Consider the following 20630-nt stretch of genomic DNA (forward strand, 5'->3'; position numbering starts at 1 on the left):
ATAGAAGCTAATGAATATGATTCACCACATTTCGTCGACGTTTTCGCTAACCTGTAGCTTTCCACCTATTTCATCTACCAACTGATCCAACTTGGATATCCTAGCTTGGTCCTTTCGAATAGTAGCTATCACCCTTAACTTGTTTCTAGCCTTTGCTACATTTTTCTCATACACCGCAACCTCTGAGTCTCCGTTAGTCATTGGAACGTCTAACAAGCGCTCCAATTGGTTTAGATGTGACTCCATGCTCTTTTCTATGTCTTTTCCATCCTGTTTCCGCCATATGTTTAGTACTTCTTTCATATATCCAATGACTATAAATCGCTGAAATCCAGTTTGATATCCATATTCTTTTCCCTCGATGAACTGGTGATGGGTAGCTTCACGCTGACCTTCCTCGTACCCCTCCTGATAGTACTGCTGTTCCAAGTCGAGGACTTTATCTATTTCGTCTCCAGGATCGATGTTCATGAGAAGATGCTCGCGATATGTTCAAGATGCTCATCGCGAATATAAATTGGCTGCGAATCAAGAAAGATGATAATTGATTTGAGAGAAAATTGTAATTGACTTGATGATTCTATCAGTAGATCTATATTCATTGTAATCTTCATATAAAGTAGAACTGAATGTTAGTCGGAAACTGTTATCCTATTAAATCCTCAACTGTCCTCAAAAAATGTGCCTCAAATTCATCGACGGTTTCTTCTCCAACTAAGTCTACCAAAGGAGCCGCAAATCCAAAGCAGATGTTTATAACACCCTCAACACATATACATGAGAGACCCATGTTCACCGCATTTCCCGTTGATTGACAAAACCAAGCAGAAGTAGCATACCAATCTCCACAAGAAATGTCCTGAACGCCAACATTGGAACAGTCCAAAGTCTTCCACTCAGTCAGCCCTAGCTGCTTATCTGCCAAAAACCATGGGTTGATGTACTTCAATACACCTACAAACCTGAAAGGGAATCTGGAAGCGAGATCTTTCAGAAGTGTTTCATCGGTCTTTCTAAGCGGTGACTTCTTGTCAAACCACTTATCAGGAGATGGAATCGGGGCCACTAAACTCATAGATGTGGACATAAAAAGACCATACCTATTCGCACATTCTGGTAGGTACCTTCTTCCATTAATATCGATGCAAATATTCGACGAAGTGTTCATCATGGACAATTTCTTCTTCACTGTTTGCTGGAACGAGTACAATGTCAAGATGGTCAAAAGAGGAGTGAATGTCACTTTGTTGGCTTTGCAAAGTTTGAGAAGTGGCCCAGCCAAATCCTTCGTCAAAGAAACTGCTCGTATAAAGGTTTTGGGGTCTGGTTTGCTCCGACATCCAGATACAAACACAGGGTTTCGGTACATATTTGGCCCACCTTTAATGTAAGTTCGAAAAAACTTTTTTGCAAAAGGAGGCACGCAGAACTCATCAAGACCAATTCGAATGACTTTGAAAATGGAAACCTTGTACAACCACAGACCGGAAAATGGACCACGAGGAATCTTACCCAAGCTGGGGGCATCTTTTTCGTAGTCAAATAAAACTGGCTGATAAGAAAGATTGGGTGATTTCCAGCACTCGTTCAATTCTTTCACCAAGTCCTTCATAAATAGAACACCACTAGTTCCATCAAAGAAAGTGTGGTCACAATAAAAACTAAGAACCTGAGTGTCAGGGTTCTCAAATACCACCAACTGCCACAATGGGAGATGTTCACCAATTGGACAGACTCTTTCATCAAGCAGCGTAAAAAAGTCGCTGTCTACTTCTTCAAACTTTTCAAAGGAGACTGCCGATTCAAATTCAATTTTTTTGAGGTAGTTGATTTTGAAGTTTGACCCATTGCACTTCTTATCATTAAAATTGCCGTTTCTAAAAACATTAGACGAAAGATAAGGAGTCTTTAAAACCATAGCCCTGAGGGCATTTGACAATTGTATCGCATCTGTCTTTCGATTGAGCTCTACCGAGAGGTTAAAGTTGCTGTAGAACCTTTTCGTGCCTTGACAGATATAATAGCATTCTAGACCATCAGGAACTCTGGCGTAGTCCATGGTCAATACCCAACTTGAAAGTTGAGGAAAGTTTAGTTTTCACATCTCTTAAGATATCACATCAAGTTGCATCAATTCGCATCAGTTTGGAATTTGCATCAATTTGCATTATTCGCAGCAGTGTGGATGTTGCATCAATTCGCATTATTCGCACCACATCAATTTGAATTGCGCATCAATTCGCATTATTCGCACTGCAAACAGGCATAGTTCTTTCCACTTCGGACTTATCCTATTTGCTCCTAACCAGTTTTTGCTTGCTCCTAACCTATTCTTTACGTCCTCCACGCTATTCAGTTGCTGGTATTTACTACATTGAGTTAAGAGAGTAGGAGTATGGAATGGAATCCGATGAGGAATTTCTTCACGATGATATCGTAGAAGGAAAAAGAGTAAGGGCATTGCATAGAAACGATGTGAAACTTCAGTACGATTCGGACCTGTCGCTGTCAGACTATGAGAATCCAGACAAAAACGGTAACGAAAAGGACGATGACGACGATATGTTTGCCAGTGAAGATGAGAAGGTGGAAAAGACAGATAAGAAGAAGGTTGACTTGTTGGACATGAATGAGTTTGAGAAGGCTCTGGGGGTTGAGAGCTCGGTCTATGAAGGAAAAGAGACATTGGACGAAGACCAAAATGAAGAAGATGACGATGATGATGATGAAGCCAATGCCTACTATATCAATGCTGAAGACGGTGAGTCAAAAGGTCGTAAAAAGGAACCAAAACTAGAACAGTTCAATCTTCGAGAAGAAGCAGAGGAAGGTGTGTTTGATGCCGATGGAAACTACGAACGCAAAGCATCCACAACCGAAGAAGAAGCTTGGATGAACTCCAACGGAGCAGAAACTAGAAGAGCAAAAAGGGCCCAAAAACTTCGAGAAAAGAACGAGCAAAGGGCACGTCGTCAGAAGTTGGAGGACTTTCGAGACATTGCCGAAAATCTTCGAATTTTAGTCCAGTTCTTGGAACCTACTGAAACTCCACTCGAAGCATTGGCGAGATTGGCGCCTAAAAAAAAGGGTAAGAGTATCTCTGAAGAAGAAACTCTGCGAAAAGAAATGGTCTTTGATATCACAGAGGCGTGTGATCGCTTGACCAACGACAACGATATTGACGATGTTTATGACAAATCACGAGAAGAACTAATGAGACTATATTCACGAGAAACCGGTCAGGAATTGGAACAACGAGGGATCAAGCGCCTGAGGGAGGAAGAGGATTCTCAAGAATGGGAGTTTCGCTGGAAGGGAGAAGACATTGTAAATGGGCCATATACGGTCCAGCAAATGGCTGAATGGGTTGAACATTATTTCAACGGTGATGTAATGGTAAGACGTGTAGGAGAGAATGAGTTTGCGGATGTCAACGAGGTCACATTCTAGGATTTATTATTCTACTAAATAGTTTTGAATGGGAAAGTTCACATCGTCCGCCAAACTGGATACTATGGTCCATGAAATATTACACTTCCACCTAGCTTTTGAACTCAAAATATCGGCAGAAGATGTTCTTCCAAGAAGCCCTAAAGACACCAACGTAGCTATCTGGCTATTCAACTCGACGTTGGAATTGAGAGAAAACAGGTCCTGCTCTTTTTCTCGTTCCTTCATTATTCTTTCAAGCTCATCTTCGTATAAATTAGCCAAATCAATGGTGGGTATATTAATTGAGTCCGACTCGTTTCTGTAGATTACTCTCAATATTGCCAATAGTCTTTCAAGGTCAAAAAATGCGGCATTAAGGAGCCTCGAGTCTATATCCTCCTTGGATTGCATACCCTTTCTGAGCTGACCAAGACTAGTTTTCGCTTTCTTTACTCGACGAGATTTGAGTTTGGAGAAGGAATTGATATCGCTTCGGGGATCAACGAACGATGCCAAGTATGATGCTATCAAGATGAATTTTGAGTGATATGGAAGGTCTGAAATGTTAGCAAGCAGCGACTCGCTTTCATCGTCGTCATTCTCAAGAGGAACGTCTACGACATAATCATCTGTGAACAAATGTCTGCGATCTCGATAAACCTGAAAGAAATCTTGTGGGGTATATCGACCTTCTCGAATAGGCAAGGTAAAGTTGTCCCAAAGTTTGACACAAATGTCCATAAGCAAGCTCAAGTTGCAACCCGTGTAGCTGTAGTATAGATCAACTACAATCTTACAGTACTGAGCCCAAAAAGTGCCAGTTTCCTCCATGCCTTGAAAGTGACACAACTGATGCAGCTGCAATATTTGTACCACCTGGCTTTCTGAATACGGTTTGAAATAAATAACTGGAACTGTCAACGTAGCGATTTCATTGGGTACGGCACCGGAAGTTATTATTATCACGGTCAAGTTTTGGAGTGCTCGACGCTCCACCATTCGCAGAAAAGAAGTGAATAATTCGTCTGATTTTTCCATGCATTGATCAAATCGATCGAGTACGAGCACATGTCGATGGGCATAGTTTGTCTCTGTGAAGAACTGCTCCAATATGTCCAAAAAGCCCGCAAAAGTGTCACATAAAGCTCCAAAACGAGCTTCTTCTCGTCCTTTATTTTGATATTGTTGCTTATAATTTTGAAGATCAACGCCACTATCAAGCCGTATGTTCTTCAAGCACCGTTGAAGCAAAAGCTTCTTCGTCACACACTCATCACATCGAATTATGGTTTTATTTGTTGCAATAGTATCCAAAAAGAACTTCACTAGGAACGTCTTGCCTACGGATTTGTTCCCATGTACTAGTAGTACGGGAGCCAGCAAATTATGGTCTTCATTCACGAATGTCTTTAGGAACTGGAGCTCGTTTTCTCGGAATAAAGGTGTCTTGTCATCGGTATTACTTGAGGGCATTCCATATGGTCGTTTATATTTCGCATTGAATTTGGTGATCTTCGCACCCAGACCCCAAAGTTGCAGCCATTTACTTTCATACTTGATGGTATCTTTATTTTTAATGCTAGCTAATGCTGTTTTGCTGCTAATTCATCCCGAGGCTCCCACAGATCGCAACAACTCCAAGTTGTAAGCCTTGGCAACACCAGCGTATATTTGAAGTTCTTGCGCAATGTGCTCGTAGGGTATAGTTCCAACCCATTTTCCTGAGCATCGACAGAACTCACTCATGTTGTCGCTCTTGATTTGGCCACATTTGGAGCACTTCAAGTCCTGACATTGGAATTTGGTCACTGTCTTGAGATACTGGGTGATCAATTGCTCCTCGAGAGATGCCTTATTGTGCTGCTTATGGCAATTGGTACAATTCCAGACATCCACCTCAGTATCGCGACAGAAGTCAATCTCCCGAACATGGTTACAATAGTCACAGCGGAACTGTGATAACACAAGGCTGACACAAGGATCTTTGAAATTCGCCTCGGGACTGAATTCTTTCACGTCAAAAATAGATAAAAGGTCTTTGCGAAGCATTCTCACTTCGATGTTTTGACGGTGAGATAATGAAAAAACGGCACAGAGAAACTTGACAAGCTCCAAAGCTGGGTTCTTCATATTAAGGTGTGAGCCTGGAAGCACCGGGAACCTGTACTCTTGTTCCAACTCGGGGTTGATTATCGATTCGTTTTGTCGGCGGTAGAGCTTTTCAATACGTTTAAGTAATGGCAATCTGAAGACATCCACAACATCATAATTGTACTCGTCTTCTTCATTTTCTTCCCCGTCTTCCTTCTTCCCTTTTATACGATGGGCAATTTGAGTTACTCTCTGCGTGCGTCCCATTTGACTTGACTGTAGAATTGTCTTGCTCTTATGCTTCGCTAACGCTTGAATGAATATTAGGACCCAGTCCTCGAATTCATCTTGAAACATGATTGGCAAGAACTTCTTGATAAGCCAATTGCTTTCGATCGTGAGGTTTTGATTCTCCTCAGCGGTAATTTCCTTACATGATCGTCCTCCAAAATTGAATCTGTCCATCCAAACTAAGATGTCCCAGTACTTGACAACTCTCATATCGAGAAAGTTGAACAATGGTTTCGCTCTGGTGGCCTTCACCAAGTACTGGGTGGACGCATACGTTTGCTCCACAGACACCTTAGGAGTCAGTAGGATAACTTTGTTTCTGTTTGCAAATATCACATTCGAGCCCAGTCGTTTGAATTCACCTAGGAGCTGCAACAAACTCTTGATCGTCAAGTTGTGCACCTGATAATGTAAAGCATAATCGTACAAATGTGACTCTTTCCGTTGAATCCACATTTCAAGGTTGTTCATAAGTGCGTCAGCATTAACGTCGTTGTTCAACGCATCATCCCACCAATTCTTGACCATCGATCTCAATATTTGCATAGCTGGTGCAGAAAACGAGTCACTAGCAATACTACCAGCCCCATTATTGTTATCAAACTCTACCACTTCATCAGCTAAGTCCGTACCCTCGGCTCCATTTATAAGTGCACTAGTCAAAATAGTGTTAATCGTGAGTGTCCCGAGTTCTATTTCCAAACTTGTAGTATCGTATACTTCGGGGTTGTTGAATTGAGGGAAGTCAAAGTTCTCATAGTCCTGGGCACTATCATTTTCGAAACCTCCATGATCAGGCAATGCTTTCGGAGACCACCAAAGGACAACGTTATTCATACTCAATCTCCGGGCATACTCGACATCAATGAGGTACCCCAAGTTGTCAATCTCCAAATTGCACAACGGAATGTTTCCGTACTTTGAAATGGAAATCAAGTTCTTAATCCATGCGCCTAACACGAAATAATGGTTAACTATGCGCTTGGAAATTAATGATTGCCAACCGATAGCTGGAAGCTTGAGTTCACGCATGCCCATTCGTATCGTTGGATAATCCTGGACAGACTTTAATTGACTAAGCAAAGCATTAGCGTAGGGCGATTGGATTGCCAAGAGGGCTTTGGTGCTTCTGGTCTCTTCAAGCTTTCGAAGATCTTTGTCAATACGTTTGAAAAGCTTGCCTCTATCATTATAGTAGACGGTGTCAAACTCCATAGTTGAAGAGTAATCCAAAATACTCGAAGTAGCTTCCAACTTGGTCTTTTTACTATGAAACAAGTCTTCATAGATCCTTTGCATGTTGGGAGGTAATTCTTGAGCGCCTGAAGAAGGCTTCAAGATGTACACTGTCGCGCTTCCTTCCCATGTTTTGAACAAGGAGTAGAACTCGTAGTTGTTTGCAACAATATGCAACAAGTAGCAGATATCCATCTTGAATCTTCTCAAATATGTCTCGTCCTTCACCGGCGAAAGGTCTTTCAAATGAAATCCAGACTTTAAACCTTTTCCCAATGATCCCACCTTAGTATCATCAAACTTGACGGTATTTCCCAAATTAATAATAGCCCTTTCCAACGCAGAGACTTGGGTTTCATACAATCCGAGAACGGTAGAGCCTTGAAGCAAGCTGTCGACCAGAAGCATTTCTTCTTCAAAGACAGCTTCAGGCATTGTTATCTTGTAAAGATGCGAAGCATCATGACCATTAGGCAAAATAGCGTTACTTGGGTCAATTCTTGCTTCTCGTAAACGCCTTCGTGGAGAGAGTTCGCTTTTGAGAGCAGCGTAAACGATTTTTGGAATTTGAAAACTGAATGTGTGCACTTTGTTATTGGAAAAAACATGAACTTTGAGTGCACCAGGCTTTGAAGGATCTGGCTTGTACTGTAAAATTTCCCAATTACTTCCCGCCACGGATTCAGCCTGTCTTCGGTAGAGAGTTCCAACAGATGATCTGAACGAAGTGTCAGCTGATGGTCCAAATAAAGTCCTACGACGTTCCCGATTTCGTGCCTGTACCCTCCATTTAGCCTTTTGGTAGGCTAAGAATCCAGCGTAGTCTTCGGTCATTTTGGGGCAAGGTTTTTGAAGAATAGCTGCTATCTTCTCTTCCTCCAATGGATCGCTGTTAGCATTGTTGATGCCTTTCCGTTTACGTGAAGTCACCTTGCTCACCTTTCGGGTCCCAGTGGAATATTCAACAGACCCGAAGTCTTCGATGTCTTTGATAACTCTCGACTCCGCAGCAGCAGCGGCAGCTGCGTCTTCTTTACTGGCCTTGGAAAAGAAGGAGCCGATAGACGACTGTTTCTTCTTATCTTCTGAAGCAAGCACCTTCTTTCGCAACCAATCAGGATGATCCACTCTTGGAACAGGGTTTTTAACTCCTTGCAAAGCAGCAGGAATTGTTATGATTTTTTGTACCACTGAAGCTAACCGCTCATAGTAGTAGTCCCAATCAATGACACTCCGGGGATCAAAGGATGTCAAAGATTGATCACCTAACCAATTTCTCAAGTATTTCTGTTTCTCTTCATGAGAAAAGATTGAAACGGGAACAGCTCTCTCCGTAATGGGTTTTCCGACGGGTTTAGCACTGATAATATACTTACATGCCAACCCAGCATCTTTCACCATTTCTTCACCAAGGAACTCACCCAATCTCTTTGCAGTGGTGATGGAAGTGGATTTCTGATTTCCATACTCTGCCAAACTCTTGGACATACTACGGTTTTCACAGATAAGTTCAATGAGATCTTCATCTTCAAGCATACCGCCCTTTGTGTCCAACACATCAAGCCAGTTATTAGCCACCGATGCCACAGCCTTGTAACAGCCTTCAAGTGTGTCTCCTTCCAAGAAGAGTTTGAAGATATCAGACTGGAAATTCTTAATCAATTGCAACTCTCCTCTTCTTTTGAGTTCGAAACCTTTTAATTCCGCAAGGGATCCATCGTCATTGAACACTGCGTACCTCTTTTTCAAACCCTTACCTTCTTCCTTCGATGTGGGCAAGATCATAGCTTTATAAGGACCATCTACCTCAAAGAAAATCGAATTCTCGGACCTCGTAGAATACTTGAAGGTGTTTTCATCTACTAAATCCTGGTACTGATGGTTTGTGAACTGCTGATGGACCAAATAGTTAAGCATCGAGCATGGATATTCAAGCAAGATTTTCTTACCGTCTTTGCATTTCAAGTTGTAGTTTTCAGGAAACGAGGTGGGTAAAATACACCAAATACCATCCGTATCCAATTCAAGAGGACGTCCCAACCTTTCCACAAGTGATCGAGCCATCTGAATGATTTTAGCACCTGTTAAACAGGTAATTCCTGCCATTTCCATGGAATACCATCGTGAGCCCTTTCTCATCACGTAGCCATAGAACGAGTTCAAGATGACTTTATGGGCAAGCTGAAGAGAATCGTAAAGAACCACCATCTTTTTGGCTTCTTCTCTTCCAATGCTATCAGTGGTGTCCATCTTAGAGGATTTTCCTTTCCAAACCTTAGCAAGAGTTTTGAATTCATATCTTCTGTCTCTGAAGTCGCGGACAGTGTTGACGTAGAATGGATTCTCTCTTTGACAAACAATTGCGTCTCTCTTAACGGTCTTCGATTGCTTCAAACGATGGTAGTTTTTCTTCGAAACCTCAGCTAAACGATTTTTGATCACTTGCGCTTGATCTGGGTATGGCATGTCATTGAAAGGAATCCTTCGACCGCTTCTTGTTTGAAATCTTTCATTTGCTTCTTGGAGATTTCGCTTCACATTATTGTAGTCACCCATATTAGTAGGGTAGAACTCACCTCTCCAGGACCATTCCAAACGTCGATCACAAGTTTTCCCTGGTCTGTTGAAGTCACATGCTGCACAGTCTTCTTCTGATTTCATAGAATCGGGTTGCAAACGATTTGAAGTCATGATATTGGGGTACATCGAAGCCACATCCACATGGTAGATAAGAGGGTTTTCTTCTCGCACTGGATTATTTTTCAAGTCCAATAACGTTTCCTTGATCTTATTATAGATTTCATCATAATTCTCGACATCATCAAGCGATTTCTTGTTTTCGACCTCAATACAAAACCTCAAAGAATTATGAAGATTGTCAAGAATTTCTTGGACAGCAGATGGATCAACATTAAATTTACACGGCAAATCACTTCGAAACACACCTGCCTCCAAAGATTCGACATGACCACCAACATAGGTTTCAGACTCCAAAAGATGTCCTTCGAAGAAACGTTCAATTGGATCGGTGTACTTGTTTGGAAGTAAAATGTTCTTCTGGTAAGCCTGTACCATCAACAACATTTCACAAAGAGTACCTGTACCCTTACGCAACACCTCGTCAGGGTTCAAAGGAATGATAGTGCACAAGGAGAAGATGAAAGGATGAACGTACTTGTAGTACAAGTAGTAGGTAGCAACTGCATCAGATACAGAGTATTCGGAAAGCAATTGTGGTTGTTCTGATGCATAAGGGGTCATTAGTTCGGGATCGAGTTCTGTTGGATTATAACCCAACTTGGCGGTGGTGACTGCTTTCAAACCTTGAGATCCTTGAGGCAAATAAGAATCACGTTTAACCCAGCGGAAACAATCCATGTGTACACAATACTTTGACTTGTACTCACCATCGTTATCCTTTGCAAACCCGATTTCCTCAAACATGTCCAATTGATGTTGTCTGGCACGATCTTCCACGTAGGGCCAATCGAAGAAATCACCATTAAATGTTGCTATTACTGTGGGCCGTACCTCACGAATGTGCTCAAAAAAGCGTTTCAACATCAGCACTTCATCGGCTTCATTGAAGATTGTGAAATATCCTGGATACTCTGGTTTTGGAGTATACTCAAAATCATCGATATCCTCGGCAATGACGTTTCTGTTTGTAATCAAGTAACCGTCACCGTCAATCATATACGAAATCATCATGATCTGATCAGTCTTTGAGTCAGGAAACTTAAGTGGAGCCTTACACGTCTCGATATCGAACGCCAACACGACTGGATCAGCAAATGCAATTGTTTCTTTATCCTCGACCAATGTCACCTCTGAATGCTTTGCGTATACATAGTACCATTTGCCAACACGAATATTAGCGTCTATGGAAACACGGACATGATAAGGGACATCGTACTCGCGTATGTCTGATATGAGTTGGGTGGGATCGGTGTATTCATTTGTTGACGAGTGAGAAATGTCGAATTTGGTGTTTCCATTGAGCCCTGAAATCTTAAGTGCAGAGTAGACGTCTCTGGTTTCATTCTGCATCTCATTGTCACGAATTATAGGAGATAGTATCCTCCTGGCAGCAAGAAGGTCAGAAATGTTGTGGAATATTAATTTCAATAGGGTCTTCTTAAGACCTACCAAGTGATTAGGTAACGAGAGGTCTTCCTTGACCACCCTATTTATGCTTTTGATATTACAGGATTCCAAGCGTTTGCGTAACGTCTCTTCAACTTCGGACTCTCTTCCTGGAACCACCAGTAAGAAAAAGTATGGATCGAATTGAATGGTTGATTTGAAAGTTCCACCTTCCTCGTCGATAAAATAATAGTCCACACCTGAGTATCCGGCAAGGTAGTCCTCTGAGGGAACCGTAGTGGTATGCATGTTGACCAACCATCCTTTTCGTGGTTTTGTCCCGTCTAATTCGCCATGATCCATTCTGTTGAAGCCCATCATCGAGTCGATTTTGTCGATTTTTTCCACTAATTCTCGACGGTTTATAGCATTATTAAGCATTGGATTCGCTGTTTCATCATTGTTGCGGGCTTTGAATTCCCGTACAGATGTTTTATTGACGCCTGCTGGCCGCCGGGTGTGGGACATGAGTTGACGCGTCTTACGCGGTGAATGAGAAGTGATGAGGACGGATTATATGCCGGACGCAAGATGGAGCATGGTGAATGGAGAGGTTAGTAGATGAAGGGATTAGTGGAAATGGAGAGTGTGTTGAAGTGAATGTCTACAGATGACTTGCGAGTGCAATTGGCTTGCTCAGAATCTTTCATAGTTTTTTTGTTACTCTATTCCACCACTACCTGCTCATAAATAAGATAATCAAGAACTGTAACACCACGGCGTACAAGAACAAGAATTGCACCCGGATACGTCTTTGTTTCGCACTAACAGTATTATTGGTGGTGCTAGGAAGTACCATGAATTTGAGCGACCGCATCAAAAACAAAGACAAGCTTATGGTTACAGCAAGCACAATCGAGTAGTAAAACATCCAGCTGGAGCCAACCAAATGTTTAAACACCAACAACACAATAATAGCGACATATTTGTAACCGCTGAAACTTATCAAGTCCCACAATGACGAGTTTGTGGAGCAATTTAACAAGTAGAGACCGACCCTGAAGAACAAAATATCCAAGAACGAACATGCAAGCGTCTGTGATGCCAAGTACCCAAAGAGTTGTGGGTGGAAATCACCTTTTAAACCTTGGAAGCAAGACCACAAGAGAATGTAGGTTATGAACGCCATAAGTGGAATATAGAGATCTGGTGCGTTGGTGTCGTGAGAAGGTGGGAGGTACTGCGTCAGCGAAGAGCCATCGACCGTAGTGGTCAATCTGGACCAGTTTTTATTGCGATAGGGAAACAAAACCAACAAGATTTTGCGAACAACATACGAATTGCTCACTTGGAAATAGTAATGGAGGTCTCCGGCGTTGGACATGAACAGCCCGAGGTTCTGCTGAAGATACTGGTTGGAAGAATCGAGTCCAGTACGTGCAAATTGAGCTGCCATTGCGGCGGTGGGATCGTTGAAAAACGTGTATGGAGCATTTTGCTGAGGTTGAGTTCCTTGTGGTTGCTGGAATTGGCCCTGCTGCTGGTACTGCTGTTGAGGAAGGTTCAGGGGCTGTGTGTGGAACGGCTGGGGATGCTGGAGGTTCTGCTGGTTGTATGGCGTATACATGACAGATATAAAGTTGTCGCGACGATTCGGTGAGAAGTGGTGCCCGGTGTGTGGATGTGGTTTGGAATGGATGGCTGCAAATGATGCGAAGAGAAGTGAGATGAAGAGTGAAGGGATAAGAGTAGATTTAAAAAGATCGAGTGCCTCTTTTAGGTGGAAATTTAAAGTAGAGACTCGACTTGAGACTCAATGGCTGAAAATAGTTGACATCGAGCGAAAATGGAATTGGCAATGCTAGCTTGGGACACTCAATTGCCATTAAGAGAAGTATATTTTGGGAATTAAACAGTATTTAAGTCATCCTAAAAGATGAATATTGCAAATTCTATCATGGATAGGTCTCTGAGAGGTTTACGGTGAAAATTACTGAAATCTTCAACATCATTACAATCCGAATTCCAGTCCATGTTTCATTCTCGGTCAATTTCTTTCCTTGTTGTTCACCTAATTCCTTTACAAATCTTGTCAATTGACTAGCCAACTATTCTAATCGGGCTAAATTAGCAACTCCGAAAGTGAGCAGATATCGAGATACGCAGCACCCAAATAGGTCGATAATGCCTTCCCGCAACGGAACAAACAACCCAAATTCATTCAATCACCCTCAACCCATCTGGTTATGTCTACTTAGTAGTCAATTAATTGGCTTCCTTGTAGCTTCCTTTCGGCTTCCTTGTTCTTGTTCGGCTTTTTTAGTTTCGGCTTCGGAGATCTTCTATTGCTGTTGGCACACCCATGCACCAGACACTCAATTATCAGGAGCAATCTACAGTTCTTAGAACATCTTTGAGATTCTCGAGTACAGCAATTATGAACAAAGGAAAGGTCATTGTGGTTTCGAACCGTCTTCCGGTCACCATCAAGAGATCTGAAGGTGGCAAGTATGACTATATGATGTCTTCGGGAGGACTTGTCACCGGACTTCAAGGGTTGAAGAAGCTGACTGAATTTCAATGGCTTGGTTGGCCTGGGGCGGAGTTTCCTGAAGATGAGTGTGAGCGAGTCAATCGTGATTTGATGGACAAATTCAATTGTACAGCAATTTTTTTAAGTGATGTGGTGGCTGATTTACACTATAATGGATTCCTGAACCTGATCTTGTGGCCTCTTTTCCACTACCATCCTGGAGAAATGAACTTTGACGAAAACGCGTGGGCTGCCTACATTGAGGCCAATCGCCAGTTTGCTGTTAAGGTTGCTGAACAGGTGGACGATAATGATTTGGTGTGGGTTCACGATTATCATCTTATGCTTCTTCCCCAGATGTTGCGTGAAGAACTAGGAAAAACCAAGAAAAACGTGCGTATTGGCTTTTTCCTCCACACTCCCTTCCCATCGTCGGAGATTTACAGAATCCTACCTGTTCGTCGTGAAATCTTGGTAGGTGTTTTGAGTTGCGATTTGATAGGCTTCCACACATATGACTATGCTCGTCATTTCTTGTCTGCCGTCAGTCGTATCGTTTCCGACGTTTCAACCGTTCCCAACGGCATCCAGTACCAGGGCCGCTCCATCAACATTGGCGCTTTTCCCATTGGTATAGATGTAGACAAGTTTACCGAGGGCTTGACGAAAGACTCGGCTGTTGCTCGTGTCAAGCAATTGAAACAAAAGTTTGGCGATACAAAGATCATTGTTGGTGTAGATCGGTTAGACTACATCAAGGGTGTGCCGCAAAAGTTGCACGCTTTCGAGGTGTTTTTGACAGAAAACCCCGAATGGATAGGCAAGGTGGTGTTGGTCCAGGTGGCCGTTCCTTCTCGTGGAGATGTCGAGGAGTACCAAAGCCTTCGTGCTACCGTCAATGAGCTCGTGGGACGTATTAATGGACGTTTTGGAACGGTGGAATTCGTTCCTATTCACTTTATGCACAAATCGATTCCGTTTGACGAGCTTATCAGTTTGTACCATGTATCCGATGTGTGCTTGATTAGCTCCACTCGAGATGGAATGAACTTGGTCAGTTACGAATACATTGCATGTCAAAAGGAGAAAAATGGAGCATTGATTCTTTCTGAGTTCGCTGGAGCCGCCCAATCTTTGAATGGAGCCATCGTGGTGAATCCATGGAATATCGAAGAGTTGAGCGAAGCTATCAAAGAAAGTTTGACTATGCCTCAAGAGAAACGACGTATAGAGTTCGAAAAGCTCTTTGAATACATCTCCAAACACACGTCGGCCCATTGGGGAGAAACTTTTGTGAAGGAGCTTTCTAAGTGCCAAGTATAGACTATCGTGCCATAGAACATATATCTGCGGTAAAAGAATAAATTAGGGTATATGTGAATATAAAGACTATTCTACTTCGTCTTCGAGGCTATTGTGGGTGAGGAGATTCTCGCTGGTGAGCGGTACGAACAATTGGTGGTCTTTGTTCTTCGAGTTCTCTTTTTCATCGACTGGTATTTCGGCTTCGATAACTTGTGGCTTGATTCCAAGTTTTGCGAGCAATGATCGGTTTGCGTACAACAAGCTGGCGGTCAGCGGCTGGAGAATCTGACTCTCGGAGTAAAGACTCGAATCGGGAAGATTTGTCTTGTGATGGAGCACAGGTCGTGGCTGTGGTTTACGCTTTGTTTCTTTGGTTTGAGTTGATTTTGTGGGTGCCGCTGCCGTGTTCTTGGGCTTTCGATCTGCCAGATGGGGCGCATAGTGGCTCACATCTTCCTCGAAATTACGAGCCGAACTAAACGCCGACATGAGAAATGGCATTTCTGACGAAATGGTGGTCTTATGGAGGGACGAATCAAGTTCAGGAGATGCTTTGGTGATGGAATGAATAACGGGTGGATTGTACGACGAGAGCGATGTCGAGAAAGATTCCTCGTCGCTATCGTAGCGGCTATCGGCAGCTGAAAAGGGTTCTGGGGTGGAGTGAGAAAACCTTTCGAGTTCGCTGTGGTCTTCTTGCTGAGAAGTTTGCTGGGCCCGTTCAAGTTTCCATGCTTCAAACATCTTTTCCATATCGCTTATCACCGCCAAGCACTCGAATTTGGAAGCCAGGTCTTCGGATTCGATGGCATTGTTAAGTTGCTTCATCAAACTAGCCACGAATTGCTTGTATGTAGCCGTAGTATCGTCAACTTCGGTTCCGTTGTTCAAAGCTTCTTCCAATTCTGTTCCGATTGAAATCAACAGCGCTTTCAGATAAGCTACTGTAATTTTTTCGGAAGTAAGGTCCTTTAATTTGATGTTTCGAAGCGTTAAACTCGTGAGAAGAGTACCCGAATCCAGCAAGTATTCAATGACTGACAATGTTTTCAGAACTGAAGTAATATAGTCTATGTCCGCCGCTATTTGGTTCAATTTTCGGTTCATATCACGACAAAGTCCTAGGACCCGAGTAGCAACATTGCTGTTGAAATTGTGAATAGATGAGCCACTTTTGGCATCGAAATGGTCTTCAGAATTTATATCTAGCGACATGAATGCCCAGTTTTTGAGCTGCAATTCGATTTTCTCCAAACTTTGGAGAATCACCAACAGTGCCAGACATAGTTTGGATACTTTTCTCTCAGTAGGTGGGAAATTTCCAATAATCCGAATAAGTTCAGCGGTCTTTTCTTGCTCTTTATTGAGGTTCGGATCTCTCGCAAGAAGAATTATGGGGTCTTCGTACTCCGTCAAGGACATTGGAAGTCCAAAAATATGGAGTTTTATGAACTGTTTTTGAAAAAGGAAAATCGATTCACAACAGTGGATAGGATGCAAAAATATGACTTCTGAGCAACTTACGCGTCGCAATGCAATGCTAGGGAGTACTTGGTCACCAGAATGTTGGATGACTAGTATGCAAAATGGAAAAAAGTGTTTGGGTTAGGTATATTGGTGTTTGTTTGCCGGTGATAGCGACAGTGCCGGGAGGGTGGAATGGTGTGTGGATGTTGCTGGTGGGGTGATTACTGGTGGTAAAACTGTTAACGTATATTAGTCTAGGGCAACAGCCGTCGGTCGTCAAGTCGTAATGTGATAAATATTTATGCCTAGAAGGCTTAAGGGCTTTTCATTCTTTGGTACCACTCGTCGATGGTTTCGGTTGGATGAAGTGCGACAATGACTAGCGTCATGTTATCGAACCCAATTCCAGTTGCAGATGAAGCCATGGAGATGCACTCGTTCAAGATGTATTCGGTGATGTGTCTGAGATTCCACAGTTCTGCGAGCTTCGAGCGAATTGCCTTGAGAAGTTGGTCATTAGTGTAGCAGTCCCATATACCGTCGCAAGCAAGCACCATGAATTCTGGAGCAGTAAGTTTGGATAGATCGTAGACGAGAATATCTGGTTCCACCAGCACCAGAAGAAGCTCCGGCGGTAAATGCACCACGCCATTTTTCCAGTACTTTTTATTGCGTGCGTAGATCTGGTTAGTATCACCATCAACGTAGGGCGTTTTGAACTTAAAATCGCCAAACGCTCTGGAAAGCGCCAACACCTCGTTGACCCGTCCACACACCACGTAGCCTCCCGAATTCTCAATTCGAACCCGTTCGCCCATGGTGGATGGTTTATGGTCGAACGACAATGTCTTTGCGGCGCCGTTGACAGACATAATGCAACGAGAGTCGCCGGTATTGGCCACTATGACGTATTTTCCGGCTAGAACAGTGGCCACGATGGCGGTGGTTCCGCAATTGGCAGCATCGTGATACGCTTCCAATTCATGGTCCACGCGGAAAAAGCAATTACGTATCACATCCATGGCGGATGAACGCAATTTGTTTAGTTTTGAATCTTTGAGGATGTTGTTTGCATTTCCATCTACTTTCTCCCCATTCTCTTCCTTTTTTGCATCCTCATTGCTGTTCGCGTCCAAGACATTTTTGTCATCCAACAACGCCAGAATTTTTTTGAAAATCATCAGTGGAAGCCGCTCACATACCACATTAGCACACTCCTTGCCCCCATGACCATCAAAAACTCCAAAAACACCAACTCTTTCGTGTTCATCTATCTTCACACAATGGGCATCCTCCATTGACATACGATAACCCTGCATCGATCCTATAGAGTATGTGAGGCTCTCGTGGCTATGGCACTCCACGTTCTTGTCCTCAATAGGGTGGGACATCAATTGACCCATGATGCTAAGTGGTGATTGCAAGGATAGCGAATGACGGTACGCGGGAAGTGAGGTCGCACGACGGCAGGACGGCATATAGGCGATGTTGGGTGGTGGGTCGACAAGCCCAACACGTGCATTGTGGCACGTGTAAGGGGCCGCAGCTGGTTCGAGTGTGGGGTGAGACAGAACCCAAGTATTCACCATTTGGAGCTAAGACCATTTTTAGCAAAGACACTTGACCAATTGACCAATTGAACCAAACCCACCAACGATAATGATCAAACCGCAGATTGACCAAAATTCCACAAATACTCACCACTACGTAGAGCCTACTGCTTTCCCCATTGGCCCCAAATTCACAAAGTATAAGAATAATCCCATTCTTGTTCCGGACCCAGAACACGAGTTTGAAGAATCCTACATATACAATGCCGCGGCTATTGTGGTAGACGACAAAGTATTCTTACTTTACCGAGCCCAGAATCGAACCAAGGTCTCTAGTGTGGGGATAGCATGGTCTGATGATGGGTACAATTTTGTGCGGTACCACAAGCCTGTTTTGTATCCTACCGAGCCATGGGAACAAAATGGTGGCTGTGAAGACCCTCGTGTGGTGAGAGACCCGGAAACGAAAAAATTTATCATGACATACACTGCCTATGATGGAGCCACTGCTCGGCTCTGTGTGGCTACGTCCAACGATCTTTTCCACTGGAAGAAGTATCCGCCCATTATCAACTCAGATTCATCGTGGCAAGACATAGCGGTGACTAGTACCGGTCACCGCATTATTAGGGATGCATGGCTGAAATCAGGTGCAATTTTCACCGAGCGCAACAAAGATGGAAAGTATTATATGATATGGGGAGATAGTGCATTTCATTTGGCAGAAAGTTGCGATTTGGCCCATTGGAACTTGACTCTGACGTCTTATGGCAACAATACTTTCACCACGGGCAAATATGTTTGGCAAAATAAACTCATTGAGCCAGGACCAGCCCCAATCAAGCTTGATATTCCTGGCAAAAATTGGTGGGTTCTATTCTACAATTCTGCTACTACTGGAGGCGCAGAGTACGCCAAGGACACCTACGCCATCTCCCAGATGCTAGTGGACTACGACAACCTTGGGGCAGGTCCTTTGGCTCGTATGGATAGCCCTATTCTTGTGCCGGATGCTGCCAACGAAATTGAGGGCCAGGTCAACCGGGTGGTTTTTACCGAAGGTTTGGTGCAATTTAAGAACAAATGGTTCTTGTACTTTGGCCAGGGAGACAGCGAGCTAGGTGTGGCGACGGCACCGGTTGACTAGACAATTGTAATGTATAACATAATGGTACAATTACTTGATTTTTCGCAACTTATTTTTTCGCGCCTTTTCGCTTATCGTGCGCACCCAACACCAGTGTGGGGCGAAATCATCGCAACTCTTTCTTCTTCGGAGTTTCTTGTGTGATGTCAAGGACCGCCAAGGTCGAAGATGTGAGCGCCACCATCAATTACGAGTTTCCTGTCCGTATAGCACTCCTAGGAGGGCCCAAGTCCGGAAAATCGTCGGTAGTTTCAAAATTGACATTGGGCCATTTTCGTGACACTTACTACCCGACTCATCTGGTGGTGCCTATACTATTTTCGTACCATGCCACGTCACTGGTGGCCCGAGCCATCTTGGATGAACTCGATACAAAGCATAGTTTGGGACTTTTGACCTCGGTTTCGTCGGTTAGTCTCAGTCCAGTAATTTACCAGGCTTACTCCAAGACATTGAAATCGGACAAATTGCCAACCCAAATCAAGAATGACGTGTACTTAACTCATCTGCATCACTCGGAGACGTATGTTCCTCCGGAAGTTTCTCCAATTCTTGTGGAATTGGTGGATACTCCAGCATATAATCCCACCATGGTTGTTCCGTTTCTCGAGGCATCTTTATACAGAAAACTCGACAAAGAAGTGCTCCATAAACTAGCGGATGAGCCACGAAAACCGGTGCTGACGAATCCTTTGCTCGTAGCCTCGGGAGCCAGCGAACTCAATGGGGCAATCGATGGTTACTTTTTCGTTTACAGTGCTGTACCTACCAGCATGCCTCCAGCGTACGAGTCGGCAATTGACGATAATGGTGCTAGCCCCAAGTCCACCGAAGGCAACTCGCTTGCTCTTCTTCCTTCCATAAAAGAGACCCTTGACGAAGCGTGGAGGGAGTACAATGCATTTCGAACAAAGTGGGAAATGGGTAAAGAAAGTGATATGTTTTCGTTGAAAAGTGCCCTCAAGAATATGTTCAAAGATAGGGCTCCAGGGAGCTTGGAAGCACAGCGCAAACTGCTTCGTTCATTGCAGAGCCATAGCGAATTACCACCTAATCCCGAAGACCCATCTGACCCCAATTGTCCTCCCCCAGCATGGATCTTGTGCACTCATGTGAATAGCCCGTTGGCATCTCCTAAGCTCATTGAAGAGGGTAAGAAACTCGCACGAGATTGGAAATGTGGATTCGCAGCAATTGACTGCGAGGAAGAAGTCGATGCTGCATTGGCACTCATGATCCGGGAAATTGTGGAGAGAAAAAAGTTGCGCAAAAGAAGAAGATAGACGAATTGGTTACTCGAGTTTGTTTATTCGAATTTTAATACTAGAACTGACTACTAGATTTTGAGTATTGATTATTGGAGAGTTGGTCGAAATACGTGGTTACGAAAATCTGACACTACTAACGCTCGTTGGTTACTCGTTATTTGAGTACTTCACTCATGATAGAGCGACTGAATTGACAGAATTGATGGATTTAGTAATGTGAATTG

At 43.4% G+C, this 20630-nt stretch overlaps 11 protein-coding genes across 11 annotated transcripts; 4 read left to right on the plus strand and 7 right to left on the minus strand. All coding sequences in view use genetic code 12, as the record gives it.

Moving 5' to 3' along the window:
* Positions 1 to 21: 21 nt before the first annotated feature.
* PGUG_01609 (ribosome biosynthesis protein) lies at positions 22 to 471 on the minus strand (the record flags this gene model as incomplete). Its single annotated transcript, XM_001485888.1, has 1 exon — positions 22 to 471. The coding sequence occupies one exon, from the start codon at positions 469 to 471 to the stop codon at positions 22 to 24; it is 450 nt and encodes a 149-aa protein (XP_001485938.1).
* Positions 472 to 646: 175 nt separating this feature from the next.
* Positions 647 to 2059, minus strand: PGUG_01610 (uncharacterized protein; the record flags this gene model as incomplete). Its single annotated transcript, XM_001485889.1, has 1 exon — positions 647 to 2059. One exon carries the CDS (start codon positions 2057 to 2059, stop codon positions 647 to 649), a length of 1413 nt encoding a protein of 470 aa, XP_001485939.2.
* A 341-nt stretch (positions 2060 to 2400) lies between these two features.
* Positions 2401 to 3450, plus strand: PGUG_01611 (U5 snRNP complex subunit; the record flags this gene model as incomplete). The annotated part of the gene is made up of 1 exon (XM_001485890.1): positions 2401 to 3450. One exon carries the CDS (start codon positions 2401 to 2403, stop codon positions 3448 to 3450), a length of 1050 nt encoding a protein of 349 aa, XP_001485940.2.
* A 6-nt stretch (positions 3451 to 3456) lies between these two features.
* PGUG_01612 (origin recognition complex subunit 5) lies at positions 3457 to 4905 on the minus strand (the record flags this gene model as incomplete). Its single annotated transcript, XM_001485891.1, has 1 exon — positions 3457 to 4905. The coding sequence occupies one exon, from the start codon at positions 4903 to 4905 to the stop codon at positions 3457 to 3459; it is 1449 nt and encodes a 482-aa protein (XP_001485941.2).
* Positions 4906 to 5037: 132 nt separating this feature from the next.
* Positions 5038 to 11664, minus strand: POL2 (DNA polymerase epsilon catalytic subunit; the record flags this gene model as incomplete). The annotated part of the gene is made up of 1 exon (XM_001485892.1): positions 5038 to 11664. One exon carries the CDS (start codon positions 11662 to 11664, stop codon positions 5038 to 5040), a length of 6627 nt encoding a protein of 2208 aa, XP_001485942.2.
* A 208-nt stretch (positions 11665 to 11872) lies between these two features.
* PGUG_01614 (protein transporter YIF1) lies at positions 11873 to 12763 on the minus strand (the record flags this gene model as incomplete). Its single annotated transcript, XM_001485893.1, has 1 exon — positions 11873 to 12763. One exon carries the CDS (start codon positions 12761 to 12763, stop codon positions 11873 to 11875), a length of 891 nt encoding a protein of 296 aa, XP_001485943.2.
* A 735-nt stretch (positions 12764 to 13498) lies between these two features.
* On the plus strand, positions 13499 to 14992 carry TPS1 (alpha,alpha-trehalose-phosphate synthase (UDP-forming) TPS1; the record flags this gene model as incomplete). The annotated part of the gene is made up of 1 exon (XM_001485894.1): positions 13499 to 14992. One exon carries the CDS (start codon positions 13499 to 13501, stop codon positions 14990 to 14992), a length of 1494 nt encoding a protein of 497 aa, XP_001485944.2.
* A 66-nt stretch (positions 14993 to 15058) lies between these two features.
* PGUG_01616 (uncharacterized protein) lies at positions 15059 to 16396 on the minus strand (the record flags this gene model as incomplete). The annotated part of the gene is made up of 1 exon (XM_001485895.1): positions 15059 to 16396. The coding sequence occupies one exon, from the start codon at positions 16394 to 16396 to the stop codon at positions 15059 to 15061; it is 1338 nt and encodes a 445-aa protein (XP_001485945.2).
* Positions 16397 to 16755: 359 nt separating this feature from the next.
* On the minus strand, positions 16756 to 18030 carry PTC4 (type 2C protein phosphatase; the record flags this gene model as incomplete). The annotated part of the gene is made up of 1 exon (XM_001485896.1): positions 16756 to 18030. One exon carries the CDS (start codon positions 18028 to 18030, stop codon positions 16756 to 16758), a length of 1275 nt encoding a protein of 424 aa, XP_001485946.2.
* Positions 18031 to 18100: 70 nt separating this feature from the next.
* On the plus strand, positions 18101 to 19138 carry PGUG_01618 (uncharacterized protein; the record flags this gene model as incomplete). The annotated part of the gene is made up of 1 exon (XM_001485897.1): positions 18101 to 19138. One exon carries the CDS (start codon positions 18101 to 18103, stop codon positions 19136 to 19138), a length of 1038 nt encoding a protein of 345 aa, XP_001485947.2.
* Positions 19139 to 19281: 143 nt separating this feature from the next.
* PGUG_01619 (uncharacterized protein) lies at positions 19282 to 20421 on the plus strand (the record flags this gene model as incomplete). The annotated part of the gene is made up of 1 exon (XM_001485898.1): positions 19282 to 20421. The coding sequence occupies one exon, from the start codon at positions 19282 to 19284 to the stop codon at positions 20419 to 20421; it is 1140 nt and encodes a 379-aa protein (XP_001485948.2).
* Positions 20422 to 20630: the final 209 nt, after the last annotated feature.

This window comes from Meyerozyma guilliermondii, genomic scaffold (genome assembly GCF_000149425.1).
Source record: "Meyerozyma guilliermondii ATCC 6260 scaffold_2 genomic scaffold, whole genome shotgun sequence".
NCBI lineage: Eukaryota > Fungi > Ascomycota > Pichiomycetes > Serinales > Debaryomycetaceae > Meyerozyma > Meyerozyma guilliermondii.